The sequence below is a fragment of the Pseudopipra pipra genome, chromosome Z, assembly GCF_036250125.1.
Source record: "Pseudopipra pipra isolate bDixPip1 chromosome Z, bDixPip1.hap1, whole genome shotgun sequence".
Lineage (NCBI taxonomy): Eukaryota > Metazoa > Chordata > Aves > Passeriformes > Pipridae > Pseudopipra > Pseudopipra pipra.
The window spans coordinates 70,083,533-70,099,471 of record NC_087581.1 but is presented as its reverse complement, the minus strand read 5'-3'; the positions used below and the strand labels follow the sequence as shown (position 1 = coordinate 70,099,471).

Genomic DNA, 15,939 nt, shown 5'->3' with positions numbered 1-15,939 from the left:
TGAATATTCCCCACACATGGTCAAAATGCAGAAGAATGACTTGGGGAGCTATTGGTAGTCACCATCAACAGTGCACTAGAAAATAACAACAGAATTAACAGTTCTGTAACTATGCAATAATGTAATTTCTTTAAGAACAAAAGAGAATCTGAGTTCCTCCAGGAACAGCAAATCTCTTCGTGTTAGTAATTTTCCTTCACATATCCTAATAGATCAGGCATAAATTGTGGACATTTGAACTAAAGGCAAGTGGAAAGAGCTGTCTGCATCTGAGGAATAAATAAGGGCCTCCTTGGTCTCACAAATGTCAAGAGAACATAGTTTGCATGGTTTTTAAAGAGAAAAGAAGGTATTTTCTTACTTTAGAAATGTCTGATAAAATTGAATGGATGAACATATATGAAACCAAATATGTTTATAGTGTCTCTAAAATAAAAATATTTTCCCATAGGGTATTTTGTGGCCACAATATCATACAGTCTCATAATATATTCCTTGGTTAACAAAAACCCTTCACCACTCTGAGGTACAGTCTGTGGCGTACCCACTGGAAAACTGAGGCAGTGACAGGAGTCTCTGCATAGAATTTACATCTCCTGAGTATCTCCTTAGTCCTAGCCTTCTGTTTTTAAGCTGAGAGCATCATTAATCTACGGAGAGAAAGAAATGAAAAGGCATTTCTAGCGGTAACGTGCCGTTTTGACCGCTTACCTAACCTGGGTGATGTTATTGTGTTAACATTAATTTTCTCGTTGCAGGGGTGGAGATGACAGGGTCTGTAGGCTGCAGGCTTTTCTGAAGAGAAGCATTCATTGCCATGCCTCCCCGTGATCTTGTGCATGCACTGGATGACTCGGGATTGCATCCCCTTGCCACAGGTAACGGAGCACTGGAAGACACAAGAAGACACATTCATTGGAAAGGTATTTTTGCCTTTCATAATCGTGAAGATGAAATGCCAGTTCAGGTGATGTCAGTGGCTGCTCCTTCAGACGTCAGCATTCCAAGATTTCTGAATTCCGTTTGGTTAGCTAAATGAAAATCAATTAAAAAAGCACAAATAAATTTGCAGTGTTAAGTGAAGGACTGATTCCAGCATCCTATTGCTGTCAATGTCCATTTTGTAGAGCCTGTGATGAAACTGAAACAGCAATGTGCCTGAAGGGAGCAGAAGCTGCTCTCCTGTATCTCTATCCTAATTTGTTAGAGGTGAAAGTGATGGAAAAAAAAAAATTGTTCACGGACACTAACAGAGAAAAGAATTTTTAAGTAAGACACTAACAGAGAATAGAATTTTTAAGTAAGACATTAATTAACAACTGCAAAAGTGCTCCTTCCACTGAGCAGAGTGAATGAATGCCTCCTCTCTTTGCATCACATCTTCATGTTTTCAGGTGTCCCACAAATGAAACACATTGTGTGAGACGTGATACCTAGTTTTTAATCAACCCTTCCAGCTTGTTGCCACAGAGAATGAGGTAAGGAAGTAAAACAGCTGAGCACTGTAACGCCAGTAACTTTCTATTCCTATCACAGCAACATAATATAGTAGAATGAAGACTTGGGCAGTGCTGTACAGATACATACAAAACCCATTCCAAACAAAAGAAAAACCCCAAACCATGCTTTCCTCTTCACTGACTTTTTGTGGACAATTCACTGACTTTTTGTGGACAATTCACTGACTTTCTTAGGACATGAATTACTTTCATGCCCATTGACACATATTCTTTATATGCTTTAACTATAAATCTGTTAAAAAAAAATTATATATTGGAATTTTCTTCTATCCTCTCATGATTTTGACTCAATTACCCAGACATTTCAGTAAGTTTTGGAGAAATGTACTACAGAGGACGTCTTCAAATACTAATCAATTTCTTGCAATGAGTGATAAGAGCTCTGGCTGAAAATTTTTGCTTTTTAGTCCTGAAAATATTTTTATTCTGAAAAATCTTAATTACGTAAATATCCAGAATACATTTCCTTGTGAGGCTTCAAGAAGCATCTGAAAAAAAAAAAATGAAATGAGAGAGGAAGACAAGGAGAGGATGCTATAACAAAAGATGTTTTGCAACCATCCTGTCTCAAGATGGAGATGAAGAAGTATAGTTTTCTGCAAAGAATGAAAAAATTTTCAGTGTAGGAAACACTGGAGGAGCTTTTACCCCTTAGTTTTGTTATCTATGTGCTTTTAAGTGACATTTGAAACACTGTTAATGGGAGAAGAAGTTTACATGTGCTAAAGAGGAAACAGAGAGCTTGCACCCAAATATGTACATCTAGAAGAGTGGGACTCCTACCTTTTGGACTCTTGTACCAAGAGAGGTACAAGAGACTAGGATATACTTGAAGGGTGTTTTCACATGGGACAGAACAAGTCCAAACCACACTTCCCCTTCTAGCCACATGAAATCAAACACTGGCATTCTATAAAGGCAGCAAGTGGACTTGATTTTGCTTCTGTTCTCAGTGATGTATATGGGGAGTAACTCCACAGAGTCAATGTCTTGCTAAGTTAATCAGATACAGCCTGCATGGGCCAACATATGTAAAGATATTAAATTACAAATAGATAGTTCTCTGTTCAATGTCAACCACAGTTTAACATATGAACAAATATGCTGTTTGCAGGAGGGAAATCAGTTAGTACCGAAGCATTTTTGAAGTAGAAGTCTGTCATCAACTTTGAGTTTAGATTACTGCTTTAAAATTGCATGAGAAAAAGCCTCTCAACAGAATTCCTTTTCCTGAATTCTCTGTGTTTCCTCTGTGCAGCTTAAAATAATCTGAATTCCTATAATGGCCAACGTTATGCACATAGTCAACATGAATAATCATGCATATACCTACACAAATTTTTTTAACAATAACAGCCAGAACATTGATCTTAATATTGCCAAAATTCTAGCCACTTCTTGAATTCCTCTCACTGTAATTTTAGAGAGATTTATTTTTGTAATATATTAACTAAATTAAAATTGAAACAGTGGAATAGCAAAGTTAGCAAAAAAAAAGAAAAAAGTCAAAACCTAAACTACAACACAAAAAGAAAAGAAATGTGAGAGTGAAGGAAAGATGAAGGCAATATGATGAAGCTAGTATGCGGAAGATGTCTAATAAGATGAAGATAATATTTAAATATTAACATAGTGATCTTAATTTAGAGTAATATTGCACACAGTGTTACATTTTTCCCTTCAGTAAAACACTTGCATGTTTATTAACCAAAGTCAGAGCATGTGTGAGCTTGCAGTATATATGTATCTTTTATCAGCTACAGAGGAGGAGGACACAGGCAGGTGGACCTGGTACATAAGATTCCTAACAATAATTTATCTGTCCTTAAACTTTGGTTATTCTAGGATGAGTAGGTGCAACCTAGACATTTGGAGTACTGGGGAGGGGAATGGGATTTGAAAACAGTACACTTCTGCTAACAAAATGGGCTTTAGTGGTTTATCTGCTAACTGGTAATGACCAACAATTCGTGTAGGCAGATGCCTTTGTGGAGAGCACTATGTTAGCAGTCACATCACCTCTACATCAAATGAGTTCTGGCCTGAAAGGTTCTTGTGACTGCAACTGACACAATATGGAACAAACAGATCATCAGGGTTTAGGCCCTGAGTTTCTATGCAGAATCTGGCAAGATTTTGGCATTAAAATTGTAACTGGTGAAATAATACCCTTTTAATAACTGAGCCTCCACTGGCCTTTGTGAGATATTTCAAAGAGTGTTATGAAACATTACAATTGAATTTTCTATCCAAAGATGTACAGATATTGAAAACAAAATTAGTTTCAGTCTTGCTTGACCTACTTATTAACATCACAACTTTAGACAAAGAAACTGATATCAAGTGATGATTAAATGAAATGTCTCAGTTCATACAGGAAATAAAGAAATTTGTCTTCTGTTCTATCTTCTTTTCTTTTCACAGAAATGTACTAGATTTTAACAGTGTATTTATTCTTATTTTTAAAAACTGGGAACTTATTACTAAGTCTCGTAAGACGTTTGGATAAACTGTGAAGAGGCAGGGCTACCACAGTGATTTGTAATCCAAAACTTTCAAAACCAGTCTGGTCAGTTTACAAGTAAAGTGAGATTTTTTCTAAACCATTAGGGTTTTAAAATCAGTGAGGGATCTGATAGGCAAGCTGTGCTCTTCCATGTTCACAGAGCAGCAGCAGCAGCTGCAGCGGTCTGACTTCAGAATTAAGAATTCTACTGACTGGAAGCCTTTTTACCATATCTATATTATCCCATATCTACATTACCTTATATTCTAAGTAATTTGAAGTAGTATGAAATAGGGAAACCATACATGAGGTGTGGCATTTAGCAGTGGACTTGCTAGCCACACAAACAGTGAGGTTTCTGTCTCCGTGAAGTGGCCTTAAACCAAATTCGTCCTGCAAACACATCCACAAAGTGCTGCTGTAACTGAGAGCAGCCACTGAACATGGGAGGATAAAAAGCATTCAGAACATTTTTCTTCTTTACCCTGCAAAACTATGGACTTGGTCTGATTTCACTGGGAGACACCTCAACCTCTGCAAATCAGCTGGATACACTTTGGAGCAACAGCTCTGACCCTCATTTTGATACTCATTTTACTGTATATGTGCATTCTGGCTGAAGCAGATTCTTGCAAAACTGCTTCCCAGCCTTCCCTCACCTTTAGATTTCTCTCACTGAAAATATTCAACCTGAGGTAAATACCTCTCACTGGATGTGCAGCTGTCACTTTTAGGTAGTGCTTATGGTATGTAGATAAAGCTGTATAGGTTCTGCATATTTGTGGAATTTCCATGTTTAAAACTGTAACAAAACTTTCAATTTACAGGAAATAGAAAATATTTTCACTTTAACATATTAAACAGGTAAGAAAAACTGCTTGAAATTTTTATGTTTATATATGTATTAACATAAAGCTTACACACATAAGTTACAGAAAATGCCCACTCCAAAGCAATATGTAGAATTTTCATTACTTTAGAAGATCTCAGATTAATTTAAACTCACAGTTTTTATTATTAGTGAATGAAGAATACATTTCTATAGTTCTTCTTCGCAGCCCATCTACCTCCCAGACGTCAGTCTTGCACATGTGATATTTTATTTTTGTGGGAGGTTAATTGCATTTTACTTCTGACTGTTCAGATGACCTACACTTTAAGGCCATGTAGCTGATTAGCAAAAATTCCCGTAGGACAACTGTATTTGTAGGTTTAGACTAAATGTTCTAATACACAGCCAGAGGTTTCTTTATGTGGCTGTTAATCTGTGCATTTTGGACACAGTCCTAAATGTACTGTAAAATCATTCAAGCAGCAAGACATGTAAAACATTCCTGCTAAAGATTAGAAAAAAAATCCTGGGTAAAGGTACTTAACAGCTATTTTTTTTTTTAAAGTTATTCTTTCTTTAAAAAAAAAAATCTACCCACCCTGTTTGAATTTTGTCCTACTTTTGAACTTCTTTTAGACATAATTTCAAGGACAGAAACTAGGCGTTAAATATAACAATCCTTTCACTTGGCATGCACACCCGTTACCCAAGATTCCTTCTTTCTGCTCCCTGCCAAGGATATATATTCTGGAGAGAATACATATTCCCAAGGCCAACAGCTGAGGAAGTTGCTGTAATGCATTAGCTGCTTCCAGCTGGCCTTTATAAGAAGTAGGAATTCCTAAATTAAGGGAAAAATTGTCACTGGCAGACAGTAACGGTCAAAATGCATCTTTTTGCCAAGACAACAGGCAATCACTGCAGAGGCTGATACAATCCACAATGAAAAAGACAATCTGTGACAGTGTTAACAGAATTGACTCGGACAATTTATTTTCAAAAATAAATGGACAGTTCAATAAAAGGGTTTTACAAGTCTAAGTAGCACTCAAAGCAGAGACTGACGTGCTCACAAGGAAACTCAGCGATGAGTTTTACTGGAAATTATTAGCAGAGCATTCCTAAATATTTATGTATAGGTTCATCAGTTCCAGCATTTAAGCGGTTTCAAACTTTTCGTAAAGTGAGTGTGAAACAAGAATAGAAAGCAATTAGAATTTAGCAGCAGGATTCATATTTGCTGACATGCTTGCAAAATCTTTTTGTATTTTATTTTTCTATGAAGTTTGCTTTTGAAGACAGGTTATAGATAAAGGGGTGCATTTGTTTGCCACAAAGGCTTTTTATTGTGTCTAACAATATTCTTAAAGGTTATCTAAATAAAGAAAATAATCTGCAATTTACTTAAGTACTTTTTTTAAAAATAAAGGCATTTGTGAATAGTGTAACTGGTAGAAAAAGGAGGACTGATGGTTACAAGCATAAGATGGAGTTCTCTCATGCATCATTTCCAGGAAGGTCTTTGTGCCTCTCTCATTTCTGACACACCCAACACCTCAGAATGCCAAATTTAAAATTCAGAACTTGTGCTAAGTTTAGCTGAACAAATTCTGTTGTTGGTCTCTTCTAAGTTTAGCAAGTTTGAGGTGTCCCTACTTATGTTATTTTTATTTTTTCTTTTTTTCCCCCTTCTTCTGCACTTTACCCTGCCCCCCCCTCCATTTTTTTCTTTGTAGCTCTTCTTTCTGAAGTAAGAACTTGCACTGTATAACTGTTCAAAAGAGATAAGATTTTAAATCAAGACAGACAGAACCCCAGCTCACCTTTGATAAGCTAGAGATAGGGTTCATATGGAGGAAACCTTCATCATCTCATCTCAAGAATCTGGACCTTTCTTCCTTTTCTTTTTTTTTTTTTTTTTCTCTTACCCTTTTTTTTTTTTTAATCCTTTTTAGGCTCCCATGCAGAACAGTTCAATTGTTTGGCTAAGGAGGCAAAACTGCCTTTGGTATCAAGACAAGAAGCAGCAAAAAACAACTCATTTTTTCTAGGTCAGTATATGCACATCTATTCTTCAGAATATCACTACCCATCTACTCTGAATAGGTTTGATAGGCTTGAATCTGAATGGGCTTTCTGGACTGGGCTCAGAAGTAGCAAATTCTTTGTCTGTATTTGAAATCCAGGTTCCATTCCCCAATTTCTTTCTCTGATGAACTAATGAAACACAATAATCCACTTCATGATTTAAAAATCTGGATTGTCCCAGTGACACTAGTTTGTTTTGTTAAAGGTATGACAACCTGGAGCCCAATTTCATTAAAAAACCCCTTCATTTAAAAATGCCTCTCATTTCCTCCCAAGTATCATGGAAGGTACCAGCATTTTTCTCTCATCATTAATGGCTTTTTGAACTTTAGGAGGAAGTTCTTTGCAGAAAGAGTGATTGGGCATTGGAATGGGCTGCCCAGGGAGGTGGATCCTCTAGCATGAAGTGGGTTTAGTGGCACCTGCATCTCTATTTTTGTACCTCTGCCCATATTCTGCTTTGGGAATATCCCCTTAGTGAGGAAACAGAAGTAAACCTACTTTTTGTATTTTAGCCATGGATTTGTGGTTGTCCCGGACGCCTGCCTGTGCTGACTCACACACATATATATCATTGCCATTAGTGCTTAATGATGAGCAAGTCTTATTATATTTCAAACTTTCATATCTGATATGTCATTCCACGGTATTTTGGCAGAAGGTGACTTTCCATTCCTAAGTATCACACATGCAAACAAGAATCTGGAAGCAGTTAGATTTGACGACATAATTACCTTTATCTTTCTGGTGAAATTAGTTGGAGTATGCTATTTGGGACTGATGAAAATGAACTCTTCAAAACAATCCGAAATATTAGCCTTTGAGTGCATAATTATATTAACATCCACAGCCTTTCCCTCATCCACTAAGCAGATCACCCTGTCACAGCAGATCAGGTTGGTCAAGCCTCTCATAAGCCCACGTGCTGACTGGGCCTGTACGTGCCATGGGATGTCACTCAGGATGATCTGCTCCACGACCTTCCCCAGCACTGAGGTCAGGCTGACAGGCCTGGATCCTCCTTTCAGCTCCCTCAGGACGCTTATGTGGATTTCCTCCAGCCCTGTGGATTTGTCCATGTCTAAGTGATGGAGCAGGTTAACGACCATTTGTCCCTTTGATTATGGGAGTTTGGTTCTACTTCTACTCCCTGTGTGTCAGCTCAGGCAGCTTCAAACCCGCAGAACAACTGGTCTGACTATTAAAGACTGAGGCAAAGAAGGCATTAAGTACCTCAGGTTTTTCCTCATCCTTCATCACTATGTTTCCCACTGCATCCAATAAAGGGCGGAGATTCTCCTTAGCCCTTGTTTATTGTTAGTCATGTATTCATAGAAGCATTTTTTTATTGTCTTTTATGGCAGTAGGCAGGTTAAGTTCTAGTTGTGCTTTGGCCCTTCTAATTTTCTCCCTGCATTACCTCACGACAGTGTAGTGCTTGTACTGCTCCTGAGTTGCCTGCTCCTTCTTCCAAAGGTCATAAACTCCTTTTTTCCCCAGGTTCCAGCCAAAGCTCTCTATTCAGCCAGGCCTGTCAGCTCATCTTTCAGCATATGGGGACAGCCTGCTCCTGCACCTTTAGGATTTCCTTCTTGAAGAACGTCCAGCCTTCCTGGACTCCTTCACCATTCAGGACTGCCTCCCAAGGGACTCAGTCAACCAATCTTCTAAACAGGCCAAAGTCTGCCCTCTGGAAGTCCAAGGTGGTAGTTCTGTTGTCCCCTCTCCTTACAGCTTTGAAAACTGAAAACTCTACTGCTTCATGGTTTTTGTGCTCAAGACAGCCTCTGAAACAATTATTTCAGAAGAAATTTTCAAGATTCAGTTATATATATATTTTAAGTATTTTCATTTTGCCACTGGTTATAAGCTAGTAGAAAACAGTGAGAATTACACAAGTAAAAAGTAATAAAAGTAACAAAAAACCCCTAATAAATAATTTTTTGACAAAATGAGTATTTCATAGAAGATCAAGTTTATCACAAGCATAAACTCCCGAGGCAGTATTTTCTTTAGCGGCATGAAATATAGGATAAAAAAAATCATGAAAGAAAAACATTTTCCAACAAAAAAAAAAATCAGCTATATCCCATGAGAGCAGACAGATTACATAAATTCTAACAGAACCCAAGTGAACCAGCTGAAGGAGTTATGCATTGGCAGATCATACAGTCAGAGATGCTGAGGAAAACATTTGGAAAGGGAGAGAGATGATCTTAGAGATGTAGATAATACCAAGCAAAAGAACATCTACTAGACTGAGTCTCAGCACCAGAATGAGTAATTGAATTTTCCTGTACATGCTAAACACTTTGGAATGACTTGTCAGCTATCAGAAAAAAAAAAATAAATCTAGGCATTATCATGAACACTGATGAAATGAATTCCCCAATGTGTATCACTAAACAAAAGCAAGAAAGACCATTAAAACAGAAATTACTGAGCGTGCAGCAAATGTCTACATTGAAAAGATAAAAAAGTATGTGATTCAAAATGTCAGGGAACTGCTATTCTATTCCAAATTGTGGGACCAGCCACAAAAAGTCGGACAAACTGCAGTGTTTTCCAACTTCTATACTGTCTCATAATGCAGAGTCAAGTACTGCAGAGTCCCAGGAGACAAGGGGATAATGTGTGTATCCCAAACACCAATAGCTGGTTGGCTCTGGAGCCAACCAAGGATTGCTGACAATACCAGACAAGGATTGTTGGTAATAACCAAGGACTGCTGGTAGTAACACGTCGTGGGAAAGAACAACATGTGGCTGGAGATGGGGGCCATGCAGAGGTACGGCAGCACTTTCCTGGGACAAACATCTTTGTTTTAGTTCCTGGAGATAAACACAGTGCAGTACCATGCAAGCGCAGGGATGAGACCAAGAAGTGTTCATGGACCGTAGGAGGTGAATCAAGACCACCCAAGGTCCCCAAAGCCCTCCAAACCATTTCCAGAAAGGTTCCCCACCCCTCTTTTTCTGTCCAACGTTACTTCTAATTCCACTGGCTCCTTTCTTACTTACTTACTTATGATGTTATGTGATGGTGGATTTTTGCACATAAATTCAGCACAGCTCCTCGACACACTGAAATTCTGGTAGTCAGTGTAGTCCTTATCTTATAAAATCTATTGAGAATAACCTTTTCAGACCAAGCCTGATTAAGCAAGAATTAAGTATCAGAACAAGGACACTGAAGGGATGCTCAGATACTACTCTTCCTCATTCAGAAGAGTGTTCTGGGATATGCATCCTGCTAGTTGGGCTATAAAGCTGTGCACTGTACTGGTTGCAGAGTAGAGTGTTAAGAGTAAAGATTTCATTGGAAAAGCACCATTTATCTACCTGCTGAATCACGCATCAGCCTTCCAGAAGACTCACAGTTCAAAGATCCCAGCACCCTCAACAACAATTGATAGGCACTTCTGGGAGAGCACATAGCAGATACAGGACATTGCTTCTATTCAGCAATTAACAAGAATGTTTTTCTTTATTTATATCAACGATTATATGCATATATGTGCATATGTGAATCTCCTGCAGCAGTAATGTGTGGCCTGGCACAGTAAGACTCACAAGCAGAAAAGTCAGGAAATTTATATCCGCCTGGATCTAGACTGCACTAGAATGGCTTGGAAGACATGAGCAGTGGCAAAGGAGGTGATGGCAAGCTGCCTGTGCTATCCTCTGTGACTTCTGCATTTGTAGCTGGATGACACATCCTCCTGCTAGGTGTGAATCTGTCTCCTTTGCCTGGCCTTCCAAGGGATCACTACATCCACAAGCCAAAAGCCAGCACAGAGCAAGCCTCGGCAGAAGCAAGTGGGTTCCTGCTATCTTTCTCTTTGTGCAGACTTTCAGTAAGTACCATGATATTTAACAGTTTAACCAAACTTTCTCCCTGAAGAGTTATACCTTTGTATTATTCTGTAAAATTTCAATAAGCCTTTCACATAGTTGTTCCAAAAAAAAAGCTATTCTAAGAAGTTATGCAGGTAACAGCGTCTTATTCGACCAATCCACTTCTCAAGAAAACATTGGCACTTTTCAGGCTACCAAGGAACAAGCCACAGTGTTGCTTTTCAGTAAGGCTGCAGGAAGAGCAATTTTTTCAAATACAGTCATTTTTACGGAGAGAAACCTGTCAGATTACAAAGCTCCGTGGACACCCTGGATCTCTGAATCCAGTGTATAACTAAAACATCTATTCCAGCCATCTATTCTTTAGGTCAGTGCTAGTTTGCCAAATCTGTCAATTCAATAAACAGAGAAGCTGTCAGTATGAAAGGTAATTACAGAAGGTAGAGGGTCAGTTAGTCGTCAGCATTAGAAAACAGCAAAATAGGGGTCACATGTAGAATGTGGATACTAACAGTCTATTCAATTTAAGATAAAATGGGTTCCACTGTATAGTGAAAAGCTTTTTAAAATTCATGCCAACTGACATAGCAATTTCTGCTTCACATGAAATAAAATTTTGCTTTGATGATATAAACCCATCTTTCTCACACCTGTAAGCCAGAGCCCGGTCAATCACACTTGTCAGCTTCAAGTAGTGCCAAAAGAGGGTACAGCAAATAGCAGCCACACTGCTTTGCTTAAAGCAGTGGTTTCAGGCTTTAAGTAGAACCACAGAGGATATGCCTCGAAGGAGCACCCAGAAAATTTGTAGAGCTGCCCAAAAGTTCAAAGTCAACAACTGCATACTAATACTAACAATATTTAGTTCTGAAATATTGCTGGGCATAAGAAAACATAAGTTATTTATAATGTTATCAATTGTATATTTTGGTAGCATTTTTATAATTTTGCTTCTACTACCCCACCTCATTCAACTATATTTCAGATCTCCTTTTCTTTTGGAATTTCCCATATTTCTTCTAACTGTTCACATCTATCAAGGTGACTTGGAAGTCAATCCTTTCACCACTGATTTGTGTCCCCAGCAGGCATCTCAGCCTGCCTCCCTGAAAACCACTTTTTTAAAATCAGGAGAATCCGAAACAATTTCATACAATTGCTGAAATTTATCAGCGTTACCCTTTTCTCTCTCTGACAAAGTAACAACAGCAGCTGTGTGAGTGAATCTCCTCTTTCCCCACACCACTCTCTCAGGTGGCACCATGCTTTGGTTGTAAGGATGGGGCTTACAACCCATTCAAGCACGGGGCTGTATTTGCCTCTGCTATGTGCTGCCATCTTCCAAGCATCATCTTCTGCCCATGAGGGTTGGTTTTCTGCACCTGTTCCCATTCTTTCTGCAATATACCATCTCTTGTGATCCATGAGAAGGTCATTGTGGGCACATACTTCTTCACTTCTTGATGGAAACTTTAAAAATTAATATATAAATGTGGTACCTTCTTCAGACCTACTCTCAGGACACATAGGGAAAAATAGAGTAGTTGTTATCAGGTTTGGATTAAAAATATTTTTTCTTTCTTTTCTTTATCTGTTTGATTGGATAGTTCTCCCCCTATCATGTCACTTGTCAGATAAGACTGGAAGCATCTTTCATCAGGAACTGTTAGCTTCTTTTACTCTTGTTTGTTCTTGCTTTGTTTTTCTGTGGGGCCTAGGATGGTTCAATTCTGATGTTAACTATTAAGATGTACCACAAATTAATTATTTTCTAATATAACCCACTTACAGATAATGCAACTCAAGAGACAACACAACACCCATTCATAATTAACTTTTGATTCCAATTTGGTGTTCCGAAAAACTTTGCTACCTTAAAGACGCTTGTAGTAGAAAATCAACAGATGTCCTAGTAGATCAAACTGTAATACAGATAGTGAATTTCCCATTTATGTGTGACTTCTTGTGTGTGCAAAATGGGTAATGTCTACTTCCAAAATCTTTTTCAGTTTTATCAGTGGATTTGCTTATTATTAAGGGTGGTCTTGTTCTATTTTTCTAGAACTTAACACGACATTTATTCCAGACAAAACACTACAGCACATTGAACTAAAAAACCCACTTTATCCAAAACAAAAGATGTTAATATTTTCAATATTACAGGACCAGTTAGAAACATACAAAAATCCACCATTCTCATTTCTTTATATTGGCATCTACCATATTATTTTCCCATGTTTCATTTCTGAAACAAAGACATATCTAATTTGCTGGAAAATAACTATAATTAAGTCAATATAAAAGTGATTAACTTGATGCCAGTATTATTTTGGCTTCTATTATTTCACAAAAGTCATGTAATTTGTTTGTCCATAAATCTATTGATGGTGTCATATTTTGATGCATGGCCAGACCTATTTCATTCCCAGATTCTAAAAGAACTTAACAATTTTGGATGGGGATCCAAGGAATAAAACCAAGGCTAATTACGTTGTTAGTAAAATTGTAACATTAATATTATCCAAATTCTATTTTTTTTTTAATTGAAGGAGATTAAATCAACTGAGTTTGTTTGCTGTGGAAATTTAGGGACTGTCCAAATGTTTAAGCACACAGTTTAAAGGTTGAATGTCCCATGCTCTTGAATAGTTGGGTAAAAAAGAGGTTTGTTTTTGTTTTCTTCTCTCCATTTTCACACGTTCTTTGATTGGGACAGAAGATAATCTTCATCATTGACATCTGCTTTCTGTACCACTCAATTAGCAAATCTCTCAGTGACTCTGTCTCCCCGCAACAGCTGGAGACTTAACTTCTTCTCTGTACACACACACACTTTCTAGGGAGCACTGCATATATTTTCTGAAATAAATAATTCAGAATAGGCCATGAATTCTAGGACTCATTGGTGTAAAAACCAAGCAGTTGCTTCAGATGCCCTTTCAGACTCAGTAGAAAAAAATGTAACAGATGAACCTTTGGTTCACATTTTTGCTTGTTCAGGCTATAGACAAAGTGAATTCCATCTCAGCTATTGGGACCACTATTCCAGATGTCGTGTTTGACTTGCTTGCATCTCTGGCCTAACATATAGATACCATTTAGAAATTCTGCCACTGCTCCTTCTTTAGTTTCTACAGAATGGGTGCTCTTTCCAGTCTTTTTACAACTTATGCCACATTATCTTCTCTGGTCAACTATGAACACATACTTAATATTTTTTCATCTCTACAAATGGCTGCACCTACAGTCTACTTCTTTTTCCAGTCTTTTGATCCTGTTATCCCTTGCTGAGTATCTCCAAAAGTTTCTGGGATAATAGCGTATCAAAATTAAGTTTTTAATTATTATTTTCAAAACCCACTCTCCAAATTATTCTCTGCTCCAAAATTCATCCTGCCTCTCATGCTGCATTTATTCCATTTGTTCTGAAGAGTCTAGATAACAGAACAAAAAAAATATACACAGCTTCCTACATAAAGTACCCTGGAGATGACCTTTGAGCATCCTACGCTGTTGATATATAAGTCCTTTTTGGAGGATGACTTTACATTTATGTGATCTCTACAAAGCCAGGTAGACGTACAAACATGCAATTCATGTGCATTTCATTTCACCTCTTCCCTGCCTACTTGTTTATCCTTAGGTGATGAATTCCTCAGAGCGTGACCCTCTCCTCATATGGCTTTGAGATGGGCAGTCAGAGGGCAGCTTAGTAAAGGACACTGCTGCTAATAACACCTCACCCTAACTGGTGCTGGAGTAGCTGTGAGCTATGAGCATTCCCCATTTGAAGGTAAATCTCACATTGTTAAGTGGGGTATTCCAAGGACAGCGTTCACTGGGAAAATACAATGTAACTGGTAATATTACTGAAATAGTATTAAAAGCTCAGTTTGAGCTTTTATTCTTTGCTTTCTCGTCATACCCATATTCCACATGAGGGTGAGCACAGAGCCTAACTGATTGATGTTGAGAATAGTGATGTTTAGAGTATTGACCCAACTTCCTGACTTAAAAGACATTACAGATTTTAATGCTGTGTACAGGCCAGGTTACACTGATTTCTTTTACATTGAGTTTTAGAAGGATTACTGTGTTTATTGACCTATTGGAGCTTGGAATTTTGATCAAATTTTCTTTGATCCTGCTATTATTGTTAAAACATAGAGCACAAGAACTATTTGATCTCTATGTGACTATACCTCTAAAACAAATTAATTCTGTTACGGCACTACTATGATTATTAATTACATTATTTGTTCAGTAATAGAACAATTAGCTTCATTTAAAATTATGCTTTAGGAGTTCAAAGGAAGCAGCAAATCCAAAAAGGATCACATTAAGTGTCTTGTTTCAATGTGTGAGAAGGGTCATTTAAATTTTTCAAGCCAAGTCTTGGCATTAGCTTGGGGGAACTTGGCTCTGCTCAAAGGAACAGCCTTCTGTCAACGTCAAGAGCAATCCTAAAGAGTAAAAACAGTGAACACAGAAGGTTGCACTGAACCTCTGGGTTAGAAACAAACAGTGAGCAAAGATTAACATTTATCTGAGCTTTCCATTTGTTTCCCCCATTGCAGACATATTAACATGTATGCCATGACTTCATGTTGCTATGTACTCTTGCAATGGAACAGAAGAGTAACAGAAAAAAAAAAAAGGAAATCCAAGTGTATTTTAACTTGAACTTGTGACTCTGTTGAGAAATTAAAGTGTCTATTTTTTGGTTTAAGTCTTGGAAAATCTCTGCTGCACAAGTCACAGTCAGACTGTGCGTTAACTATTAAAAAGATTTTGTTAATTCCATATGAAATATTTCCTCATGTCCTAATTTTGAAGTTTAAAGCACAATTTAGTTGATAGGGTTGCAGCTTTGACCACAGGAGGAAAACACAAAATACAAGACTGTCAGTAAATATTGAACAGGAAGACGCAAGTTCTTGTACATTCATCTGTGACATGGATGTTTGTGAAAAGTACTGAATTAGAGACTAAAATTCTTATTTTCTCCAGAGGGCACTGGGAACACAGTGTAACTGTCTGAGCATCCCCGTATTGCCTCAGCAACCCCAATTTGAATGACTGCTTCAATTAAGAAAGCAGATGGTCATTTCTCCATGGTTTACTTCCTACTGGTGC

General features: G+C 37.8%; 1 protein-coding gene across 1 annotated transcript in view; it reads right to left on the bottom strand.

Moving 5' to 3' along the window:
- Positions 1-15,939, bottom strand: part of ADAMTS19 (ADAM metallopeptidase with thrombospondin type 1 motif 19) — a 139,833-nt gene that overhangs the window by 2,492 nt on the left and 121,402 nt on the right. Inside the window, exon 22 of the mRNA XM_064641018.1 lies at positions 712-889. Coding sequence (XP_064497088.1) covers positions 712-889 — 178 coding nt within the window. The remainder of the gene's footprint in view (positions 1-711; positions 890-15,939) is intronic.